Source organism: Gymnoscopelus braueri, assembly GCF_963280865.1.
Source record: "Gymnoscopelus braueri genome assembly, chromosome: 19".
NCBI classification, from domain to species: domain Eukaryota; kingdom Metazoa; phylum Chordata; class Actinopteri; order Myctophiformes; family Myctophidae; genus Gymnoscopelus; species Gymnoscopelus braueri.
Genome location: NC_137621.1, coordinates 25,987,208 through 26,007,391, shown reverse-complemented (window position 1 = coordinate 26,007,391; position 20,184 = coordinate 25,987,208). Strand labels below are relative to the sequence as shown.

General features: G+C 40.7%; 1 protein-coding gene across 2 annotated transcripts in view; it reads right to left on the bottom strand.

Moving 5' to 3' along the window:
• aqr (aquarius intron-binding spliceosomal factor) overlaps positions 1-19,236 on the bottom strand; it is an 87,680-nt gene extending 68,444 nt beyond the window's left edge. Inside the window, exons 1-14 of one of the 2 annotated variants that reach the window (XM_080413267.1) lie at positions 19,135-19,236; positions 18,034-18,129; positions 17,522-17,578; positions 16,790-16,830; positions 16,251-16,290; positions 16,046-16,162; positions 15,208-15,348; positions 13,371-13,439; positions 13,107-13,207; positions 12,922-13,001; positions 11,878-11,942; positions 9,799-9,915; positions 8,398-8,511; positions 4,028-4,131 (exon numbers count right to left, since the gene is read on the bottom strand). In XM_080413267.1, the coding sequence (XP_080269393.1) occupies positions 4,028-4,131; positions 8,398-8,511; positions 9,799-9,915; positions 11,878-11,942; positions 12,922-13,001; positions 13,107-13,207; positions 13,371-13,439; positions 15,208-15,348; positions 16,046-16,162; positions 16,251-16,290; positions 16,790-16,830; positions 17,522-17,578; positions 18,034-18,108 (1,121 nt within the window). In that variant the 5' untranslated portion in view covers positions 18,109-18,129; positions 19,135-19,236. Of the gene's footprint in view, positions 1-4,027; positions 4,132-8,397; positions 8,512-9,798; positions 9,916-11,877; positions 11,943-12,921; positions 13,002-13,106; positions 13,208-13,370; positions 13,440-15,207; positions 15,349-16,045; positions 16,163-16,250; positions 16,291-16,789; positions 16,831-17,521; positions 17,579-18,033; positions 18,130-19,130 lie in introns of both variants that reach the window. The other variant, XM_080413268.1, reaches the window with a different exon arrangement.
• Between the last annotated feature and the right edge of the window lie 948 nt (positions 19,237-20,184).

The window sequence follows — 20,184 nt, the reverse complement described above, 5'->3', positions numbered from 1 at the left end:
TAGCCATGGCTCACGTTTAGCGTTCACTATTCTGTGTAGCCCAGTCCAGAGAGTAGTGTTACAGCCTCCGCGGCTCAGCTTATGAAGCTGCGGGGGAGAAACTTACGCAGTTTACTCGTATATGATAGTTTCAAATCGGCTTGTTGAAAGCACGGAATGGCGCTAGAATCAAGCTTATGCAGCTCAAGGAAGTGTTGGTGTTGAATCTAAACAGAAAAACAGCGATAGCCACCACGGGTAACGGTGGACAAACTCTACTCAAAAAGAAGCTCTTACGCAGCTTTTCTTCTCTGAAGAAGAGCTAAAATACAGAATTTTTGCAATGCTGCTAAAATCTCAGAGAGCTGTCGGTAGCGTTCAGGGTCCCAGATACACTCCTGTCCTAGTAGCGAACTGTTAAATTACTCGACTGTTAATCAGACTGAGAGAAACGTGCTCTGTGATATCGGCGAGAAGGAAACTTCGATTAACGCGCAAGGCCACAGCAGTCCATTATGTAGCTCAAACGGGGGTGGTACCCTGCTGACGTGGCCTGGTGCGACCTAGATCCAGCCAACAAATTGTCTGGAAGTGTATAATAAATGCTTCCGTGATCACGCCAGGGGGTGCTCATGCATAAGCGAGACATTGGGTGAGTAATATGAAAAATAACCACATCATCCTTTTATGGCTTATAGCATGGTGCTTTTATGTTGTCTCAATGTTGTAATGTCACATTAAGTTAACAATGTCATTATGGGGTCCTCCTAACAGACTATAAGCTCACCACACATTTGGTTGAGTTGAAATCTACTAACTACATGACGCCTATTCTGGGCATGCCATAATGAGCGAACATTCTGCAAAAACAGCAGATCTACAAGCTCGGAATGCATCGCAATGTGAGGCATTGTGAGCTTGTAGAACAGTTATTTTGGGCAAAGAGATTTGTTGTAGACTCTGAGTGAAAAAAAAAGATTGGGCCGAGGATAGAGCCCTGGGGGACCACAGTCAGCAAAGTAAATAGGGTTTAAGTGGCTGAGCAGCTAAAACATATTTGGAAACATCTGTCAATTGCTGTGCATAGCCTTTATTGTTGACTTCCGTTGCTTATTGTATTTTTACAACCATGAGTGTCTTTGCATCATTGTAATTTTGTATAATGTTTATAATTATTTCAATTATGTATTTGTTTTCTGAGGTGCTTGTGTCTTTAATAATGATGTCACCATATTGATCATCATCACAAGCTGTCACCTCTTGGTAATCACAGACTTTGCCTAGTGATTGGTTGATCATGACCCAAATGTTTGTACATAAGTAACTGTGTCAAACTGCTCTATTATGCCTGAAAAGGGTCATCAGTGACCCAAACGTTGCTTCTATTTCAATAAATGTGCTCCTGTACCAAGCAGTTTTGCAGTGTGCGGGCGTATTTTTATTATTGATGTGCACTTGTTTGCCTACACAAAAAAAAAACGCCAATTGTCAAAATTTCAAGCAATGTTCTGTGGAACATTGAGGAAATAAGTATCTACTTTGGTCTCTGGCCTCAGATGACACAAAAAATGCAGAGTGCATTCTCTCTGCCTGTATTTTTGTTTGAGACATTTCTTGATGTCAAACTTTGTAGATAGATCTGCATTATTTGTGTTTTTAAGCAAGGGAGGAGAGCATCTTTGAATGTTGTGTTTACAAACCGCAACTGACAAATCCTACTCGTTATACCTTTAAGTGAACCGATACATGTTAAGAGTGTGTGTACGTGGACAGGTTATGCAATAATGCTGTCTCTGTGAGTTTAGGAGGACTGAGAGCATAAATTCGACATGGTGGTGGGTGACTAGGAGCTTAGCTGGCGGGTAGTGCAGCTGGAATGAACAGGCATTAGTATGAGTTGCTTGTATGAGAGGTGCCTTATTAAATCTGATTGGCATATTTGGAGTGTCCCAACCCCAGAGCTGCTCTGGTGACAGTTGTGAAATGGCAAACAATGCAGAGCCTGCTATATTCATAACGCTAATACTGGGAGGAAGAGTGCCGTTTCTGGAAATACATGAAAAGAGCTCAGGCAAGTCTCTACCTGATTCAGCTCAACTCGGCTCATATCCCTGTGCTCGACTCTCAGGAACTTAATGTGGGTTTTAAGCATCTATAATCCGGCACAGAAGTAAAGAGAGGAAATGGAAGTGGGGAACTCATAGACACAATTTGTCTCGCTTAATGCTTAGTCACCACTCTTTCTCATTTAATGCTGACGTGCGACAGAAGAGCTATGATCAGGGAGGGCATAACAAACTCAGAAAAGGGCCATCTGTCATTCAGACAGATGTTAGATTAAGATGTGAGGGTGCAATTTGCATGGTACCTGTATTTAAATGTTGGAGGCAGAGATTTTCCAACCTTGTGGTGGCAGTCACGTGCCAAATGTAAAAATAGGAAAAACCTAGCCCTTCTCTCGCTCCCTTTTGTGCATGCACATACAAACCAGTGTTGATTTTGACAGCAAATTTTGATTTAGTTTTAGTCATAGTCTTTTGAATAAAATTCCATTTAGTTTCAGTCATATTTTAAGTCATCTGAAATGCTTTTTTTTTGTCTAGTTTTAGTCGACTAAATATAAGATTATACTCGACTAAATCTACAATTGATTTAGTCAACTAAAATGTATTTTGGCGGGCCTTGATGGCGTCATAATGGCTGATTTTACACTTGGTTGCATGCTGAAAATAGCCGATCTACAAGCTCACAACACGTCGCAGCGCGACACATTGTGAGCTTGTAGATCTTCTATTTTCAGAGCGCAACACCCGAGCGCAACCAAACACAAAATGACTTGACTTTTAGTTCTACTGGATCTTTTCTCCACTCGTCCCTCATTAACATTTTTGTCTCGTTTTTATTTGTTGACGAAATTGTCAATATATTCAGTCTTAGTTTTAGTCATCGTAGCTTGGTTTTGATTTAGTTTTCGTCAGTGAAAAAAGGTAGTCGACCAACATTTTTCGTCATAGCTTTAGTCGACGAAATCAACACTGATACAAACACACACGCTAAAAACACAGTTGTTCACAGGCCAGTCCATCAAAGTGAGGGGGCTTTTTGGCTCTCCAGCAGGCTAATATGAACTGACAAACACAGCTGTTCAAAGAGTTTATTCTCAAGCCACTGCAAATCGATTAAATTAATGAGGCGCGTCTTTCTCTCTGGCTTGTACCAGCTGCCTGTTCAAGGACTTCCTGGCTGCCAGTTAGCAGAGAGACAGCAACAAGGCATGGGGGCACGATATTGACAAACAAAAAGAAAATGCTGAATACTGCCTTTGCAGTATGAATTACAATACATGTGGACACAGCGTTTTATGTAATTTTTGAGTGCTTAGTTTTGTGGTGGGAAGTGAGATATGTAATATTTTGCCTAGTCATTTCCCCTGGAGCTAACACCTGCACAGCTTATTAACACATTGATTGCCAAGGTTTTAAACATAGTTTTCTATCCCCGTGCCGACGTATAATTACCTCATTTCGATGATATTTGAAACGCCGTGGAACCGACATTGTGTAAAAAAAAAAACACGGAAAACGTTCCTGTGGCTAGGCAGAAGGATCTGTGTATCCATGGGAACGACAAGTTTCCAACCGCGATCCGCCATTTTGGCACGTTGGTCCGCTGAAAACGGGTGGTTTTCAATGGAAAAAAAAGAAACTGAGTTACAGAGGTTTTTCTGAAAATCCCATCATTGGGTCAGGTGGAAGTGACGTTTTTTGGAATGACGTCACATCCACATTTTTCTTCTCTGAGAGACGATCGATCATTCCAAAGCTGTGTTAGGTCGCCCCTTGTGGAATTTTCCCCCAAAAATTTAAAAACGAGTTAGTTCGATCTAGGCAATCAATGTGTTAAGGAGGCTGTCTAAAACAGCAACAGAGTTATGTTATGATGCAACACAATGCCAAGATTGATGTGTATGGAAAAGTTATCATTGGGTTTTTTCCATATTCATCATGTGATTCCTGTTCATTGTTCATGTTTCAGCTGAATGTCTTACCTGAGATGACCAAAATGTTTGGTCAAGGACTCTCGTGTGTCTACTGCTGCAACGTTGGACAGGGCAAAGTCCTGCAACTCTGGGAAATGGGCAAAGGCTGCCCTCTGGAATACGGACCACACACAAACACATACAGAACACTCAGATAATTTACCTATGGACGTATCATACACATATGTAGCCCTATTAAACTAGTAGTTCAATTTGAAAACAGCATCACTCCCGTTCCGTATTTGGGTGCCATTAACATTTAAAAAAAGCTAAACACTGAACATAAAAAACATACATGCATGACTGCTGGCCCACAAATAAAGGACAACACATTTCTAATCTCTGAGTTACAATGAAGCACTAGTGTGACTTTAATGCCGTTAGTGTGAAAATATGCAGCTTGTAGAGATGTGCGGAATGATTCATTTTATTATATAGTATTTAAACAATATTTTTGTTTGTTTGATTCATCAGTACAGGAAAGTACATACAGTACATGCATAAATTAATTATGCATGCATATTATTATCAATTTCTACACCTTTTTCTCCTCAATTTAGTCAGGTTGTGTCTGCAATTAATTTCTCCCCATATACTACAGTGTGTTTTCAAGCTACTGGCTCACCTGCCAGTGAGGAGCCCCTACCGGGAGAATGTAGTGCCTACGTCCTACTCCTCCTGCCCAACACTCCCTGCGGAGTACATGCAGTGACAAATATACCCCTCCCGGCTTCCCTCCCCCGAACACAGGCCAATTGTGTTGTATAGACACAAAGCCGGATGCACTGCAGTAGGTTTAAACCCCTAGACTCCTCATTGGTGGGCAGGTACTTTACCACTGTGCCACCCGAGCGCCTGACAAACATCATGTTTAAACAACTTGTTTATTTTCTTTTTTCAAACCAGTCAAAACACTGATGTTTGCCTACAAGGCAACCAAAGGCATGGCACTACGATACCTTCAAAGTCTGATTCAACCCCAAAACCCCTCCCACTCACTTAGATCAGCTAACACAGGAAGGCTGTACGAGCCTTCCCTAAAATACCCTGGACAATGCTCCAAGCATCGTAAGTCCCGTTCAGATATACAAGATTTGCAGACAATGTGTCAGCATATTTGATTTTGGTGTCATGTGTGAACGTGTGCCGAATTTTGAGTGGAGGCAATCTTGTTTCGGCATTCATGCCTGCTTGGGAACTATAGCATTCCAGGCAAAGTCTTTGCGGAAAGCAAGTGTGAACACTGTGCCGGCAGCATCATGACATTGATTGCATATTCTGAGTGAGACTTGAGTTCAATATTAGGTTTTTATATAAATGAATTGAGAAGTGTTCAACAGCTGAACACTCCTCTGTTCATGTAAATAACCTATGCTGCGGGGAGAGAGAGAGAGATAGTTGATTGATGGTAGAGCGACCATAGGTTTATATTTAAGTGAGGGACGGTGACTATACTCAAGCATGCGTTTTTGTTGGGTAGAGCAAGCATGCTTTAATAGTGAGAGAGAGAGCACGCCAATGATGCTTTAATGAACTAAAAAAATAAGGATCGAGTTGACATCCTAAAATATGTTTGGTGTGGACATGAGGAGATTTTAGGCTGCAGGAGAGGCAGTTCACCTCTGTTAACCCCTGCATCCCTGTGATAATGAATGATGACCATATAACATTATTATTCTGCCTGTAAATGGCATTTCCTCAGCAGAAAACCATTCGTTCTCCTCTTTTTTATTTCAATGGATTAAGTTACAGCTGGTCTGCCAGCCTGCAGATGGATGGATGCTATATATGAATTCTCATCACCAACTGCCTTGTCTCGTAGCAAGTAGCAAGTACTGTACTCAACTATTCCGCCAAGAATGAGGTCATACCGCAAACTGTACCGGTAATTATAAGGCATGTGAGAACCCCTCTCCTACTGCTTATGCCTGCAACTTATGTTAATTTGTTTCCCGACAACATAACGGTATTCATATCTGAACATGACTCTAGACTCTCCTCCCTCCTGGCTCCCAAATAATTGGGAATAAACTCCCCATTGCAGTCAGAACTGCAGACTCACTCCCAAGTTTCCACCATAATCTGAACACTCATCTCTTCTAGGGCTGTGAATCGTCTGCTATCTCACGAATCGATTCGATTCCGATTCTTGGGGTCACGATTCCGATTTTTATCAATTTTTTAAAAATAAACGATTCTCGATTCAAAATCGATTTTTTCCGATTCAAACGATTTTCGATTCAAAACGATTCTCGATTCAAAACGATTCTTGATTCAAAACATAGGATTTCAGGATCTACTCCAATCTGCTGGCATGAGAACAGAGTACATTTATGTAGCTTTTATAATTGTAAAGGTTTTATCAACTGATAATGATGTAAACACACAAAGGTAAATCCAAGATCCTTTTTTTTTTTTTTTTATCGATTTTTTAAAAATGAGAATCGATTCTGAATCGTCCAGCAGTAGAATCGCGATTCGTATCGATTTTTTCCGACACCCCTAATCTCTTCAGACTTCACATCACCCCTAGCTAGCAATTGAGCAAGATATGGATACTATGCAGACAGACGTACTGTATCTTAGTTACTATAGTTTTTTTTACCACAAATGTCAAGAATGTGATTTATATAGCATGCACAAGAGTTCAATCAGTCGCTCTGAAAAAGAGTGTCTGGTAAATGTCTAAATTGTAAACCGTATGTAAATTGTAACCAATGTGTAGCCACATTCATTATTAATTTTATTTTTATTAAATGTTTAAACAAATAGTATCATTTAGTAAACGTTTAGTAGAGGCAGCACCGTTTAACCACTTGAACCCCAGCATCCCAATTATGGGGGGAAGTTGGGAACATTCGGCAAAAATAGCCAATCTACAAGCTCACAACACGTCGCAATGCGACATGCTGCAGTGAACTTGTAGATTGGCAATTTTTGGCTTAGAGATTTGGTGTAGACGAAATAAAGCGGTCCAAGTACAATTGCCCGTTCCGTTTTACTGAGAATAGAGGGTTTAAGTGATTAACTGTTGAAAGTCGAATGAACGCTCACATCACCTGGCAGCTTGTGTATGACCCAGGAAGAAATCCGGTATGGAAATGGTTAGGGTTAAACATGCAAGGTAGTGCATGCTAGGTGAGCTCATAGTTTTGCAGTGGTTGTCTGGTGGATAATCTAATCAAAAGGAAACACTGCATGGCTTTGTTTCAGCATCAAGGGTCATTCCAGTTGATATCACATCTCTGAAATGGCATCTGGTAGCTGGCAGCAAACTAGGATGTTTACATATTAGTCTCCGTTTCTCTTTCTCTCTCTATGTCGCTTTCTCAATCTCAGCATGGAGCCCATGTAGTCCGGGTGCACATTAATTCACAAGGGGATCGAATCCGTTGACAATAAGTAATCAATCCTCCTGCGTTTTGTTTAAACGAGTAGTTCACCCAAAAAATGACTTATTTTCTATCTATTACCCACTCCATGAAGCCTTAAATTCATGGAGTTTTTTTTGTTTTTTGTCGCATTCCTGAGCCAATAATTATCAAATTATTGGCTTAGGAATGCGACAAAAACAAGGGAAAATCATGAATTCAAGGCTTCATGGGGTGGGTAATTGATGGAAAACTAGAGGTCTCCGCCAGGTCAGGTACGTTATTGTGGCCTCCTGGTGGCGCTATAATAGGCCAATGTGAAAAGAGTGCCATTTATTCTTAGGTCTTTCACGGCAATCAGACACTGCATTCATGATTTGAGGCATTTTGTTCCAAAAATGTGTTTTGCTAAATTAGACCTGCTGGTGGCGCTATAACAGGCCAATGTGAAAAGGGTGGCATTTCTTCCTCGGCATAGTGGGAATGTGCGTGTGAAAATTCACGGAAATCGCAAGCTGCGTGCATAGTCTGAGGCTTTTTGTTCAAAACGGACCAATCCTGCAAACTTTGGAAGCCAACCATAGGCAATGAGGATGGAATATGGGAAATCGGACAGATTTGTGTTGATCACATGACTATAGAGATACTGTGAACCGATTTGCATGACGTTTGGATAAAATCTGTAGGAGTAATGTAAAAAAAAAGGGGTTTGCACAAATCGGCCTCCTGGTGGCGCTATAACAGGCCCATGTGAAAATTGGGGTAGAGGTTCTGAATTGGCATCCAGGAAGTGTGTGTGCACAGTTTCGGAGCGACCGGGCCAACGGTGCCAGAAATTAGCTGCTAACACACAGACAGGACACACGGACGGACGGACAGGGGCGAAAACATACTCTCTCGCCATGCCTTTCGGCCTGGCGGAGACAATAAGTAATCTTTTGGGTGAACAACAGTATAATTTACAGGATAAAGCAAGATGAAGCAGGTGGTGGATAGAGTTGCAATTACCTGGAGCGAGGTGATTCGGTCATAGTGTAGGGTGGTCATTTCTTTCTGCGTCAGGGCGGTGCCTGTCTGGTCGTTGATCTCAAAGCCGGTGTAGAACTTCAGCATGTCCAGCAACTACAGAGAGAAAAGACAACAGAGACACAGTTTGCTTCCTGAAATCAAACAGCGGCCACCAATTTAAATAACCTATTAAATATGTTAGCATATTAATTAATAAACCCCCAGAATAATTTTACTCTATATATTTGCATAATGGGGATATGTTATATTATTGTCATGTTGTCTGACTTGTTCCTATGTTTCTTCTCTGACTATTATGTAACTGCAAATGGTTGTAGCTTGTATGGAAAATAATTTTACTGGTTTGTTCCTTCTTCATTTACATTGGTCTTAGGCGATTAGGAAGTAACACTCCAAATCCACCGACAGCCATCGCACACTAGCTGTGAGAAGATTTCTGTCTCTCCCAAAATCCCTGCTAATGTCTGGGACATGTCAATGGCGGCTCAGCTGTTCTACGGTATAATGGTCGTGAATATAATACATCAAATACAATAAACTCATTTTCATGCAGACTGGGCATCGTGGACCACCAGCGAGTGGTCCCTGGGTTGGGGACCACTGTCATAGACAACATATCCACATTGGAGCCACGCCCTTCCCATTAGTGATGGGTCGTTCATGATCGATTCGTTCAAAAGAACTAGTTCATTGCTGTGGGCGTGAACAAACTCGCTACGTTCACGCTTTCGTTCATGTCCCCCGTCCCCTGCCCCCGTACACAGGACGGGAGTGCCCGACAGACAGCGGTGACAGACAGCGGTTGAGTTGTTTTTCACTAGTACATGAACGAATCATTTGAACGAATCATTTGAACTGATCATTGCCGCGAACATGAACAAAATTATTCGTTCACTAAAATTAACTTTTTTTCCCACCACTACTTCCCATGTGGACCACATGATTTGATTTTTCATCTAAAACCTCAATATTGATAATCTTTTGCAGATTGCAGTCATTTTGCAGATGACTATTGATGCCTTCAGAAATATTTTACACACAAGACATTTTTGAGAAAAGATAATTATGTGTATGTGAAGACCAAACAGGTGGAGTCATTTGTCCTTAAAAAGGTTCAGAACATTCCATCAATTTACTCTAATCCATGCCGCATTACAGTAACGCTAATACACTAGACCATGCAGGTAAAGTCAACATTTAAATCAGTATCAGAATCGATCCATTCCTGTTTATTGGTCAGGAATGTTCACATACTGTACAAATAATTTGACTTGGTACCAAAATCACAGACGCTCTCTAGTCTCATATCACAATACCAATAATGTATCGATAATTGCTCAGCTATATTTCGGCATGCATGCTTGTATCTGTGTGCGTTACCTGGCAGAAAAGGTGTCCCTCCTTCTCTCTGTTGGTGAGGTTGGACAGGTGGCAGCTGACCACTAGGTGAGAGTCATCCAGCACTGTGTTGAACCAGCGCCTGGTGGGCAGCAAGGCCTGCACGCACAGGATACACGTTAACATGGCAATACAGGGTTCAGAAATACTTCTAATGCAACACTGCTCCATGAAATGTCTCCAGCAGGCAACATAAGGGATGCTGCCAACAAAACAATAGCTGGAGAGACCAAAGAAAATGTTATTATCTTATGTTTTGAGGCTTTCTGCAGATAGGCCATTGAAGATATTACAGGAAAGTGAGGGCGGATAGGAGAGGATGTTGGACAACCGTCAGGGTACCAAAGGCGGGAAATGACATGAATCAATAATCATGAAGTGATATGGTCGGCGTGCTAATTGCTCAAGCCAAAAGGACACACCCAAAAAAGATAACAAAAAACAACTATTAGGTAATATGCACATGGTCTGTGAGAAATGTGTTACACCCATATTGACTTATGGCCAGGATTGAATGTCACCAAAAACAAATGTGTGGAGGATGCCCGTCGTAACCTTGGTCCCTTTCTGTGGTGAAAATGCTTGATGCTGATGAAGACCTTCCACTTTACAATCAATGACAAAAACAATTAGTCATCGCATGGACTGACATCCTATCAAGGGTCAAAGGGATCATTTGACCTTGCTATAAACCAAAGTTCCCAGCATCCAGTCTGACATTGTATTGATCTTGGGGTGGAGGGCGGGAGGCCTTCTCTAGAGATCATAGAAACGACAAACAATAACAGACAGCCTGACAATAAGACGTAAACGGGAATTGGTTGGTTGAAGTAAATAGACCCATAGTAGCTTTTGATTGCCTGATATAAAGATAGCAGAATAACGTGCCATCTACCACGGAACATAAAGGGCCTTTCATAAAAGAGGTAAATTGAACTCCTTCAGTGGGCACTGGCAGTTGACAAAGAAATGAGAATTTGATGTTCTGACAGCTTGCCCAAAGATGAAAGAAGGAGGTCAGCCCATCAAATGACAGGAGAAGAACCATCACAGAGGGAAACAGTAGCACTATGAAACAGAATATGTAATAGAATATTGACACTTAAAACGCCACAAACCAAAACACCCGTTCTCATTTCAGTCATTGGGAAGCCGCTCTTCAAAAGGTGGCAGGTGCAGTGAGTGATACCGCGCCAGTGACAAGGCAGAGTGTCTCCTTTATCTCCGGCAGCCATCTTTGATCTCCCGCACAGCCCTGACAGCTGGCTCTAAAAAGGCATGAAATGGAGGATCTCCGTTTTTTCCCTGTGCATTAATTCACAGGTCATCATCAGAGAGGGGAAGTATGGATTTCAGGCAGCCGTGGCTTTGTAAAAGGATATCGCTGGAGGAGATGGAGAGGAAAGGAGATGTCTCCGGAGACAGGCGGCTGGCTGGGCCACTAGCCGCTGCCAGGAACAGCAAGGCCGGCCTGTCAATGAGCAGCCAGAAGGAAATCTATTCAGCCCCACCGCCGGTAAGTGGAGATCCACACGGCGCAGGCAGGAGCAGCCATCTTAACTAAGTGACACTGTGTTTTTGTGCCAGATAAGACAACCCAGATAATAAAAATTGTACCAAGTCTACACCTTATACCTCCTATCAGAAGTCATCGGGCTGAAAATAGCCTCTTTCACGCGGCGTGTCACGTAGCTTTGCAGGCGGTACAAAAATAAATTGAATGGGTGGAACTCGGATCGTACATTTATCTATACGGTGTCTCTTGACCTGAACCGGCTGTAGCATGAAGGACAAGAGGCAAAACTGTCAGCTGTCTGGACCACTTCACAGCAGACACATATTCACTCATTGAGACTTTGTGTTCGTTTTCATCCTCGTGCCTTGCTTCACAGAGCAAGTGCTTTCAAAGAACCCTTAATCTGATCTTGATTAGATTAATCTAATCAAGATTAGATTATGGGTTTCAGGTAATTCATGCAAGAGTCAGAGGTTTGAAAGGTGGCACTTTTGGTCCTGTGTGACAGGGCTACCCAAGTTATGTTACAACAGGGCGAGTCTTACCTCCAAATCTATCATGAGCTCGATAAACCTCTCACAGTAATGCACCATATCCATGGATACAGGACCTGAGGAGTACAGAGGGGAAAAAAACGGATTATACATTGGCAAACGCACACAATCGCACGGTGCTAGGCAGAGGGGTGTTTATGCACCTGGGAAATGAGAGCAGAGCAAAACGCATGTAGACAACACTGTGGCATCACACTGAGTGTGTAAGCCTTGCTAGGAGACAAGGATAGCAACGCCTGCCACAGCAGCACACCGAGAGCGAAGCCCTCATTAAGAGTGTACGTGCGTGCACTAGCGTTGGTGCAAAAGCTAGGGGAATGCAGCAGCTAGCTAGAATGATGGTGGATCCTGCTGGGCTGCAGATTTTAATCTATTCTGTCATGTCTGAATTCTACCTCTCTCACACACACACACACACACTATTCTTAGTGTTCAGGTGGGGGGCCTCCATGTCGGTCTGCATTACAACACAACGGCCAGTGCCAGTGGCAGCTGGAGCACATGCTCTTTCAGCGGCTGCACGGGTCACAGAGGAAAAAATGAACTTTTGTGACCGACAGACAGGGTAACAAGAGAGAAAGAGAGAGAGACAGAAAGGTGTGTCACACTAATGGAGGTCCCGAGCAGAGGACGGATGCAACCTGAGACCAGGCGTGCACAACAAATCGTGCCGCAAAGAGGCAGACAAGTGTACAGTGCATCATGGCAACAGGGGAAAGGTCATCCACAGCACAGTGTCATGAAGTGACCTGTTAACCGGCACCAAGGTCAGAAGAAGAGTCCGTCTCACCCGATCACACTTACACTGTTAAATCCTCCATGCTAATTTAACTCGAATTACGAATGGATAAATGAACACTGAGGATTTTACTGTGTATTTTACTGTGTACTGTGTCTTTGTGGGAAAGAAATATCTCATTCTCACATTGTGACACAACGAAAGCTCATTCAACCTGTCGTGGCAATACCCTATGAAGGATCACAGTGGGGTGTATCAATGTGCACACATGTGATAACGACATGTTTATTGTTTACCTGATGCTGGAATGGACATCAGAACTCCCAGGAACTTGTTCTTAATGAGCGCTGATAGAAATGTTCTCTCTTTTGTGGCTCTGATGATGATAACAGAAAAGAGAGAAAACAGTGAGCATGAGAGACCATAGCAGTTCTCTGTAGATGCAAAGCAGTCATGAGCAGATTGAAGAATAGTGCCTTACTGCTCAGCATCCCCAGGGTCCATCTTATCGTATTTCTTCTTGATCAGGTTCCAGAACTTCTGCAGCTTTGGAACTTTCTTCAGCTCGTGCTGGAGTCTGGACTGCAGACACGACATACCGCCACATCAATTGAAAGTACATCCTTTTTTGTGCTACCAGATATATCATCATAACATTGCAATGCTTAAGCAATGACATATCACATGGCAGTTCGGGGAGGTGATACAAATGCTTGACATGGAGGTAAAAGGTATGAGAGCTTACTGGTAAGATACACGTCCACATAGGCAGAGATATGAGCTGCTGAACCTGCTCTCTAATCAAATCCACCTCCTAGGAGAGAGGGAACAAAGGAGGGAGGAAAATGGACGGCATGAGGGAGAGAGGGAGCAAGAGAGGGGAGAGACTTGTCAAAAGTATTGTTTATGACAGATTTTTATTGCACTCCACCAGCCCTTAATAAAAGCCTGCAACTAAAATATTTAGAGAGTTCTATCGGATACAATCAAAGTGCAATGGGCTATCACAGCAGATTTCAGAGTTAGATATCCGCAGTGGCTCCCTGTGGTTTAATGCGGCTGTGGAGACTACAGATGTGCATAAGCTGGCCCAAGGCACACAGTCTAGTCCAACACTGCCACCTTGAGGATGCAAAACAGAATTAGTTATTTTTAACCTTATCTTGAGAGGGGAAGGAAAATGGCATTTTAACAAGGCAGTGGCTTTTCGAGTGTTGGGCAGCATTGGTCACTCTGAACGCCCTCCCTCGACTATGTTTAACTATGTTAAACTTAATGGACCATTGTGCCGATCATTTTCCAAAACATACCATGATTTGTTCCATTTTTTAAGCCACAAGACTTGAAAGACTAGAATCTTGAGATAGGTAATCCAACACTACATAGCATTGTGTGTTATAATTGTGTTGTAATATATTTTAAAGTGCAGATTGATTGCTGGTAAAGATTGTATCACGAATAAAGTTCAAACAACCATGACTTACTAACGGATTGAACTGTGCACAAACATGCTAGTTTAACCGCTAAGTAACACTATGAGAGAAATGGATGAGGGGAGTAGGGAAACGCAAGTGATTAAAGACTCACAGTACTTTGAAAGCGGACATCTGTTTTACAAACTAATCCTTTGTTAATTTAACAACAATGCACAACACTGATCTACACAATCACAATTACAGATAGTGGAACTATGAGCAAACAACGATGTGAAAGCACTCAACAGATCTACAAGCTCACATCATCACATTGTGATGTGACAAGATATAAGCTTGCAGATCAGCTATTTTAAGGGTCACCGTCATGCGACAAGGATTCACGTCTCCATTTGGTTCACTGACTTGAATTCTCTCCAAGTTAAATTAACAGTGAGGTTTCTACTGTACTAAGTTTGTTTCTGAAGTGCCCCGTCTTGGAGCTACAATGTGAAAACCTTATTTTTGTATATTATAGGCAGCACATTTGTTAAGTTGTAATGCACTGCAGAAGGATTTATGTTTATTACATTTGTACAATAGGTAGGCTAGGCTTATACCATGCACTTATTTTGGTTTTAAATGTAATATAATGCTAAGACATTTATATGTTAAGGAGTGATTATATGCACGTTAAAGCACTTTATAAATGAAAAAGGAGTTCATAATATATATGTGACTGCTTGTATTAAAAAGTAGCCATGTGCAGTAAATATATAACATTGAGATGCATCATAGAATTAAATCAAATCGTTAACAGGTGCATCGGCTGCATCGTAATCAAATCACATCGTGAGGCCAGAGAAGATTCACATACATGGATCATACCGGTATCTTACATGTATTGATACCGGTATGGTTCTTTAATGTAACTAACCGAAATGTATTAATTAAACCACACTCAAACCCATGTCTGAACTTCACCATACTAACAGTGCCTAACCTGAACCAGCTGCAAGCTATAACCCCTTAACTGCCACATACCAATCAAATGGCAAAGGAGAAGAGGACAGCTGGATGTCCACAACCTTTTATCAATCTCAGCATGAAGTAGAGATTGACGCTTCTATGTTCCCCTGTGACAGTAGATTGTAGTTTGCGTGCACATACCAGACTGTTGAAACAGTGGTCCAGGAAGACCAGCAGGACTGTCTGCTCCTTAAGAGTCAAGCCAGACTTGTCTCCTGCCAGCACAGCCTCCATCACACATTTGAAGAAGAATGGGAAATGACTGGGCTCCTTCTTGAACACCTGAGATTCCCACAGACAGTAGAAAATTGAAAACCATCACTTTGCTTATGCCTTCCTGAAATAGGGGGTGATCATGTAGTCTCAACATTTATATAAAATCTATCTGAGGAAACATCAATCCCCTCCTCCCCATTTCAGCTTCTTCAATGGGTCTAATGCCGGGTTTCAACAGCTGCACCAACTGTCTGTAGCCAAAGAGTTCATCTATTGTTTTGTGACCAATGCCCTACACCCCCCAACCAATGGCACTGTGCAACTGTTGAACCCCAGGATTACACCCACTGAAGAAGGCAAAGAAGACATTATAGCGAAAACAAAACAAAAAAATCAATCTTAGTCTCTGTCAAGGCTAGGAAGTGATCTAAGAGTGATCTTCCCAGCTATTTAACATAAATACTATAATTGTTAGGAGGACACTCGTACACATCACTTCCCAGAGCATTCTATATGCTGAGAGCTTGCTCTCTCTGCGCTCGAAAATGTTTACTTTCTGGGGGAAAGAAAAAAGGATATATACAGTAATACCTAAGGATCATCAAGCAGGAATTAGGCCTGTGGCTCTAGAACTTTAAATGTTGGAAAAGTTACCCTTTAACCTAGCAGGATTCTCACCCCTTTTAAACTTAATGGGGAAAGTGTGAGTTCACCAGATAATCAGGAACTAGTCTAAATTCGCAAATCAGCCTGCATTTCTTACCTCCCAGGCGGGGACGTTCTCTCTGAATTTCTCATTAACAATGCAGGAGATGGACATGAGGTAAGCATTGCTTGACACCTGGGGAGTGTAGTTCACCCAAAGAAAGTTCTCAAGATACTGGCTGAAAGGCAACAAAATAATATGTTAGCATCTGTAAACTAGTGATGGTGTAGGCTACTGAATTAAAGTGAAGGTGTCGAACAACTTGCCTGAACTCAAGCAGCATGATTTTTCTTATGGCGAACCTGAAGATATAAAAACAAAACAAAATCCATATGAGAGAAAAGTCTAAGAAAAGCAATGAAATGCTACAAAGATGTCCACTTTTTGTAGGGTAACCCAGAAGTTACGTCCGCCATACAGCAGGTTTGCATTGGATTGTAGATAAATTAAGAAAACAAGCAAAAAAGGCTTATGATATGAACACATTTTGTTCAACATAATAAATCTCTGCAAATCAACACTATTTTCTAATTTTCTTAAAGCACATAGTGGCTTCAACATTAACAGTTGAGATATTAACAGCTGAAATGTATTACGTCATAGACAAAAACTCTTAGAATTAGGCTTATGTTAACAACAGACATTATTTTCTGCATCAATTGAAAACCCAATGTAAAAAAGCATTGAACATCTGGCAAGGGGACCAATAGTGAACTCGCTTCAGGATTTTATGATTACAAAGCTGTAGCAGCCTATTAAGTAGATGAAGCAGCACAAATCAAAGAGGTTAAATTCCCTTACTTGGACTTAAGAATCTCCTTTTCATAAACATCTTCCAACACCTAAAAAGAATAGAAACAATGTTTAAACACTTATGTTGCCTTATGGCATATATGGAGGACATTGTTAAAAAACAGAACATAATTAGGTCTGATATTTGTTACAGTACTCATTCTAACAAATGCAAAACTGAATCACTCAGAAAACCAGCTAAGAGGCAAGTTTTAGGTTGTTCTGATTCACAGAATCAGAATTCTCAAGCCAACACCTAAACTAGATGTGATGATATGAGACTCTTTGTTTCCCCCTAGAGCTTCTTTCAGGCTAGGTGGTGGCTGGGTCGTCTGGGCGAGTCTGATGATCCAAGCCCCGAAACACCCAGTGAACCTAGGATACATCACTGATGATGTGTATAAGTTGCGTGTGTGTGGGGGGTGTGTGAGTGTGTGTGCGTGCGAGTACAACATGCTTGCACCCCGCGTTTATTAAGGTTAAGCCTGATAAACTTAGTTTATTCAACAGTAAGAAAACTAAGATCTAATATTGTAGATCTGCTATTTGTGGCACGGGACACCATTGTACGACGTAGTATAAATTAGGCATTTACAAAGCCATGCAAAAGGTTCCCAAGCACAAGAGGTCGTTGATTTCTAAATGAATGTGTAGGCTATTTGGTGTTAATGTTTATTGTTTACATTAGCAAAAATAATGTATAAACAAGTGTCTAGTAGCTCAACAACACAAAAGACTCACCTTTGGGTCAAAAGGTAGTTTATTCTTGGCATGGGGGGCCCAGTATTTATTAGCCAACTAAAACCAGAGACAAAAGAGACACAGGATAATAAATACATTAGAGATACATGATGCAAAATGATTATCAATTGCCACACGTTCACTGTGCTGTACACAGTATCACTACAGATGATGCATTATAGTATAATTGTACTTAATAATTGTACATACTTTACAGTGCTATCACTTCAGCGGGGTAATAAGTGTGCTCAATCTAGGCTTATTGAACATAATTGCAATTTAATATAATATAATGCTGTGGGTAAAATGATTGCAGATGGGGGGAGTCATTCATTATCTCAGTCCCTCACCAGTTGAAGGATAAAAAGTCCCACATTTAAATAAGCAAGATTCTGGCACTGACCTGGGCATAATAAGAATATAAATAAAATCATCTTGAAAGAAAGTAAACGTTAGTGTTCCAACACCTGACACAGTTCTACTGTGTTCACACAGTCACACTTAACATTTACCTGCGTTACATATTCTGCATTGATCTGAGAGACAGAGGGTGCAGCAGCTTTTTTGGCAGGGGTTTGTTTCTCCATGACAAACAGCTACAAGGTTCACTGCCCAGAAAAGAAGCAAACACCATAATGAAGGTCAGTAGCTATATTTCCTAACAACTAGGTTAACGTTGGATGGAGAGCAGTGGTGGAAAGTAACTAAATACATTTACTCAAGTACAGTATTTTTACTTTAATTGAGTACTTCAAATTTCCAATGATTTTACTTCTACTCCACTACATCTCACAGGAAAATATTGTACTTTTAGTAGACATATACTTATATACTTTGGCAATTTCGGAACAGCCGACCTACAAGCTCACAATGGGTCACTTTGCGATGCATTGTGAGCTTGTAGATCTGCCATTTTCAAATGTTTTTTTTATTTTATACATTTAAAAACTCGTGAAATGGGAGATTCTGCATAATGAGTACTTTCTACTTTTGGTACTACAAGTACATTTAGATACCAATACTTTTATACTTTTACTCAAGTAAAATAGTAGAGTAAAAAAGTAGAATTACAGACTTTTACTTGTAACAGAGTATTTCTACATTGCAGTATTGATACTTTTACTTAAGTTTCCACCACTGATAGAGAAACAAGACATGAGGAGAGAGAGATATAGAGAGATAGAGATAGAGAGAGATATATAGATATATATATATATACACACACACACACACATATATACACACACACACACACACACACACACACACATTATAAACAAACAATATATACACATTATAAACTAACAACGATATATACACATTATAAACAAACAATATATACACATTGTAATCTAACAATATATACACATCATAAACAAACAACAATATATACTTTATAATCTAACAATATACACATTATAATCTAACTACAATATTATAATCTAACTACAATGTAACAAGCATCACCATGTGACGCTGGTGTGTTTATACTGGCTAACGTTAGCGTGCTAGCACTTCTTAGAGAATAGCCAGGGATGATAAAAATGAGTCAAACACGTTTGGAGGTAAAAAATAGAGCCAAAGGGTAAATCTAATACAACGACATCACAAACCTTTAAGTTTCTTCGTTACAGCATCAGTTCAAATAACTCCTGCTGCTGCTACGCATGTAGAGAACCCAGCTTCAAAACGACTTGAGTGCGACTCACTTCCTGTATACGTACGTCGCGGAAGCACGTTCCCCTAGCAACAACACACATGCGTGTCTTTAGTTCCTACTTGGTTATGCAGTGATCGACAATGATGGAAATTGTGCAGTAGTGGAAGTGCTCAGATATTTTATTGAAGTAAAAGTAGCAATACCACAATATAAAAACACTCTGTTACAAGTAAAAGGTCTGCGTGCAAAATGTTACTTGAGTATAAGTACAAAAGTATTGGCATCAAAATATACTTAAAAGTACCAAAAGAAAAAGTACTAAAATGTTTGAAAATAGAAGATCTACAAGCTCACAACGGTCGCGATAGATCGGCTATTTTCAAATAGCCTATCTATAAAATAAGGCTTAAGTGTTTAATTTATGTTTTATAATGTAATCATTTATATCTGCAAAGTAACTAGTAACTACATTTTTCAAATAATTGTAGTGGAGTAAAAGTACAATATTTGCCTCTGAGATGTGGTGGAGTAGAAGTTAAAGTATTGGAAATTGGAAATACAGTAAATATAGGCTACCTGTATATAATATACCTGGAATAAAGTAAAAATACCTCAAAATTATACTTAAGTACAGTACTTGAGTAAATGTACCTTAAGTTATTTTACACCGGTGGTTTTCAACCTTTTTCATGCCCAGGACCACTAAATTGATATCCATTTGGCCGCGGATCTCCATCTGAAAATAATTTGTGCCAGGGACAGCCCAAAAGAGAAGATTTGTGTAAAAAAGAAAAGGGAAATTCTACAGAATTCTACAAAATTCTTCTCATGTGGAGAACCTAATCAAAAAATTAAGAGGTCAAATTGGCTTCCTTTAAAGAAACAGGTCCTGTTTTTCTTTTACCAGCAGAAAGACTATTGTTCAATCTGTAATGATGTTTATTTGATTATGGGGATACACTGTATATGCATGCTTCACTCTCCACACTGAAGCCTCTGGATG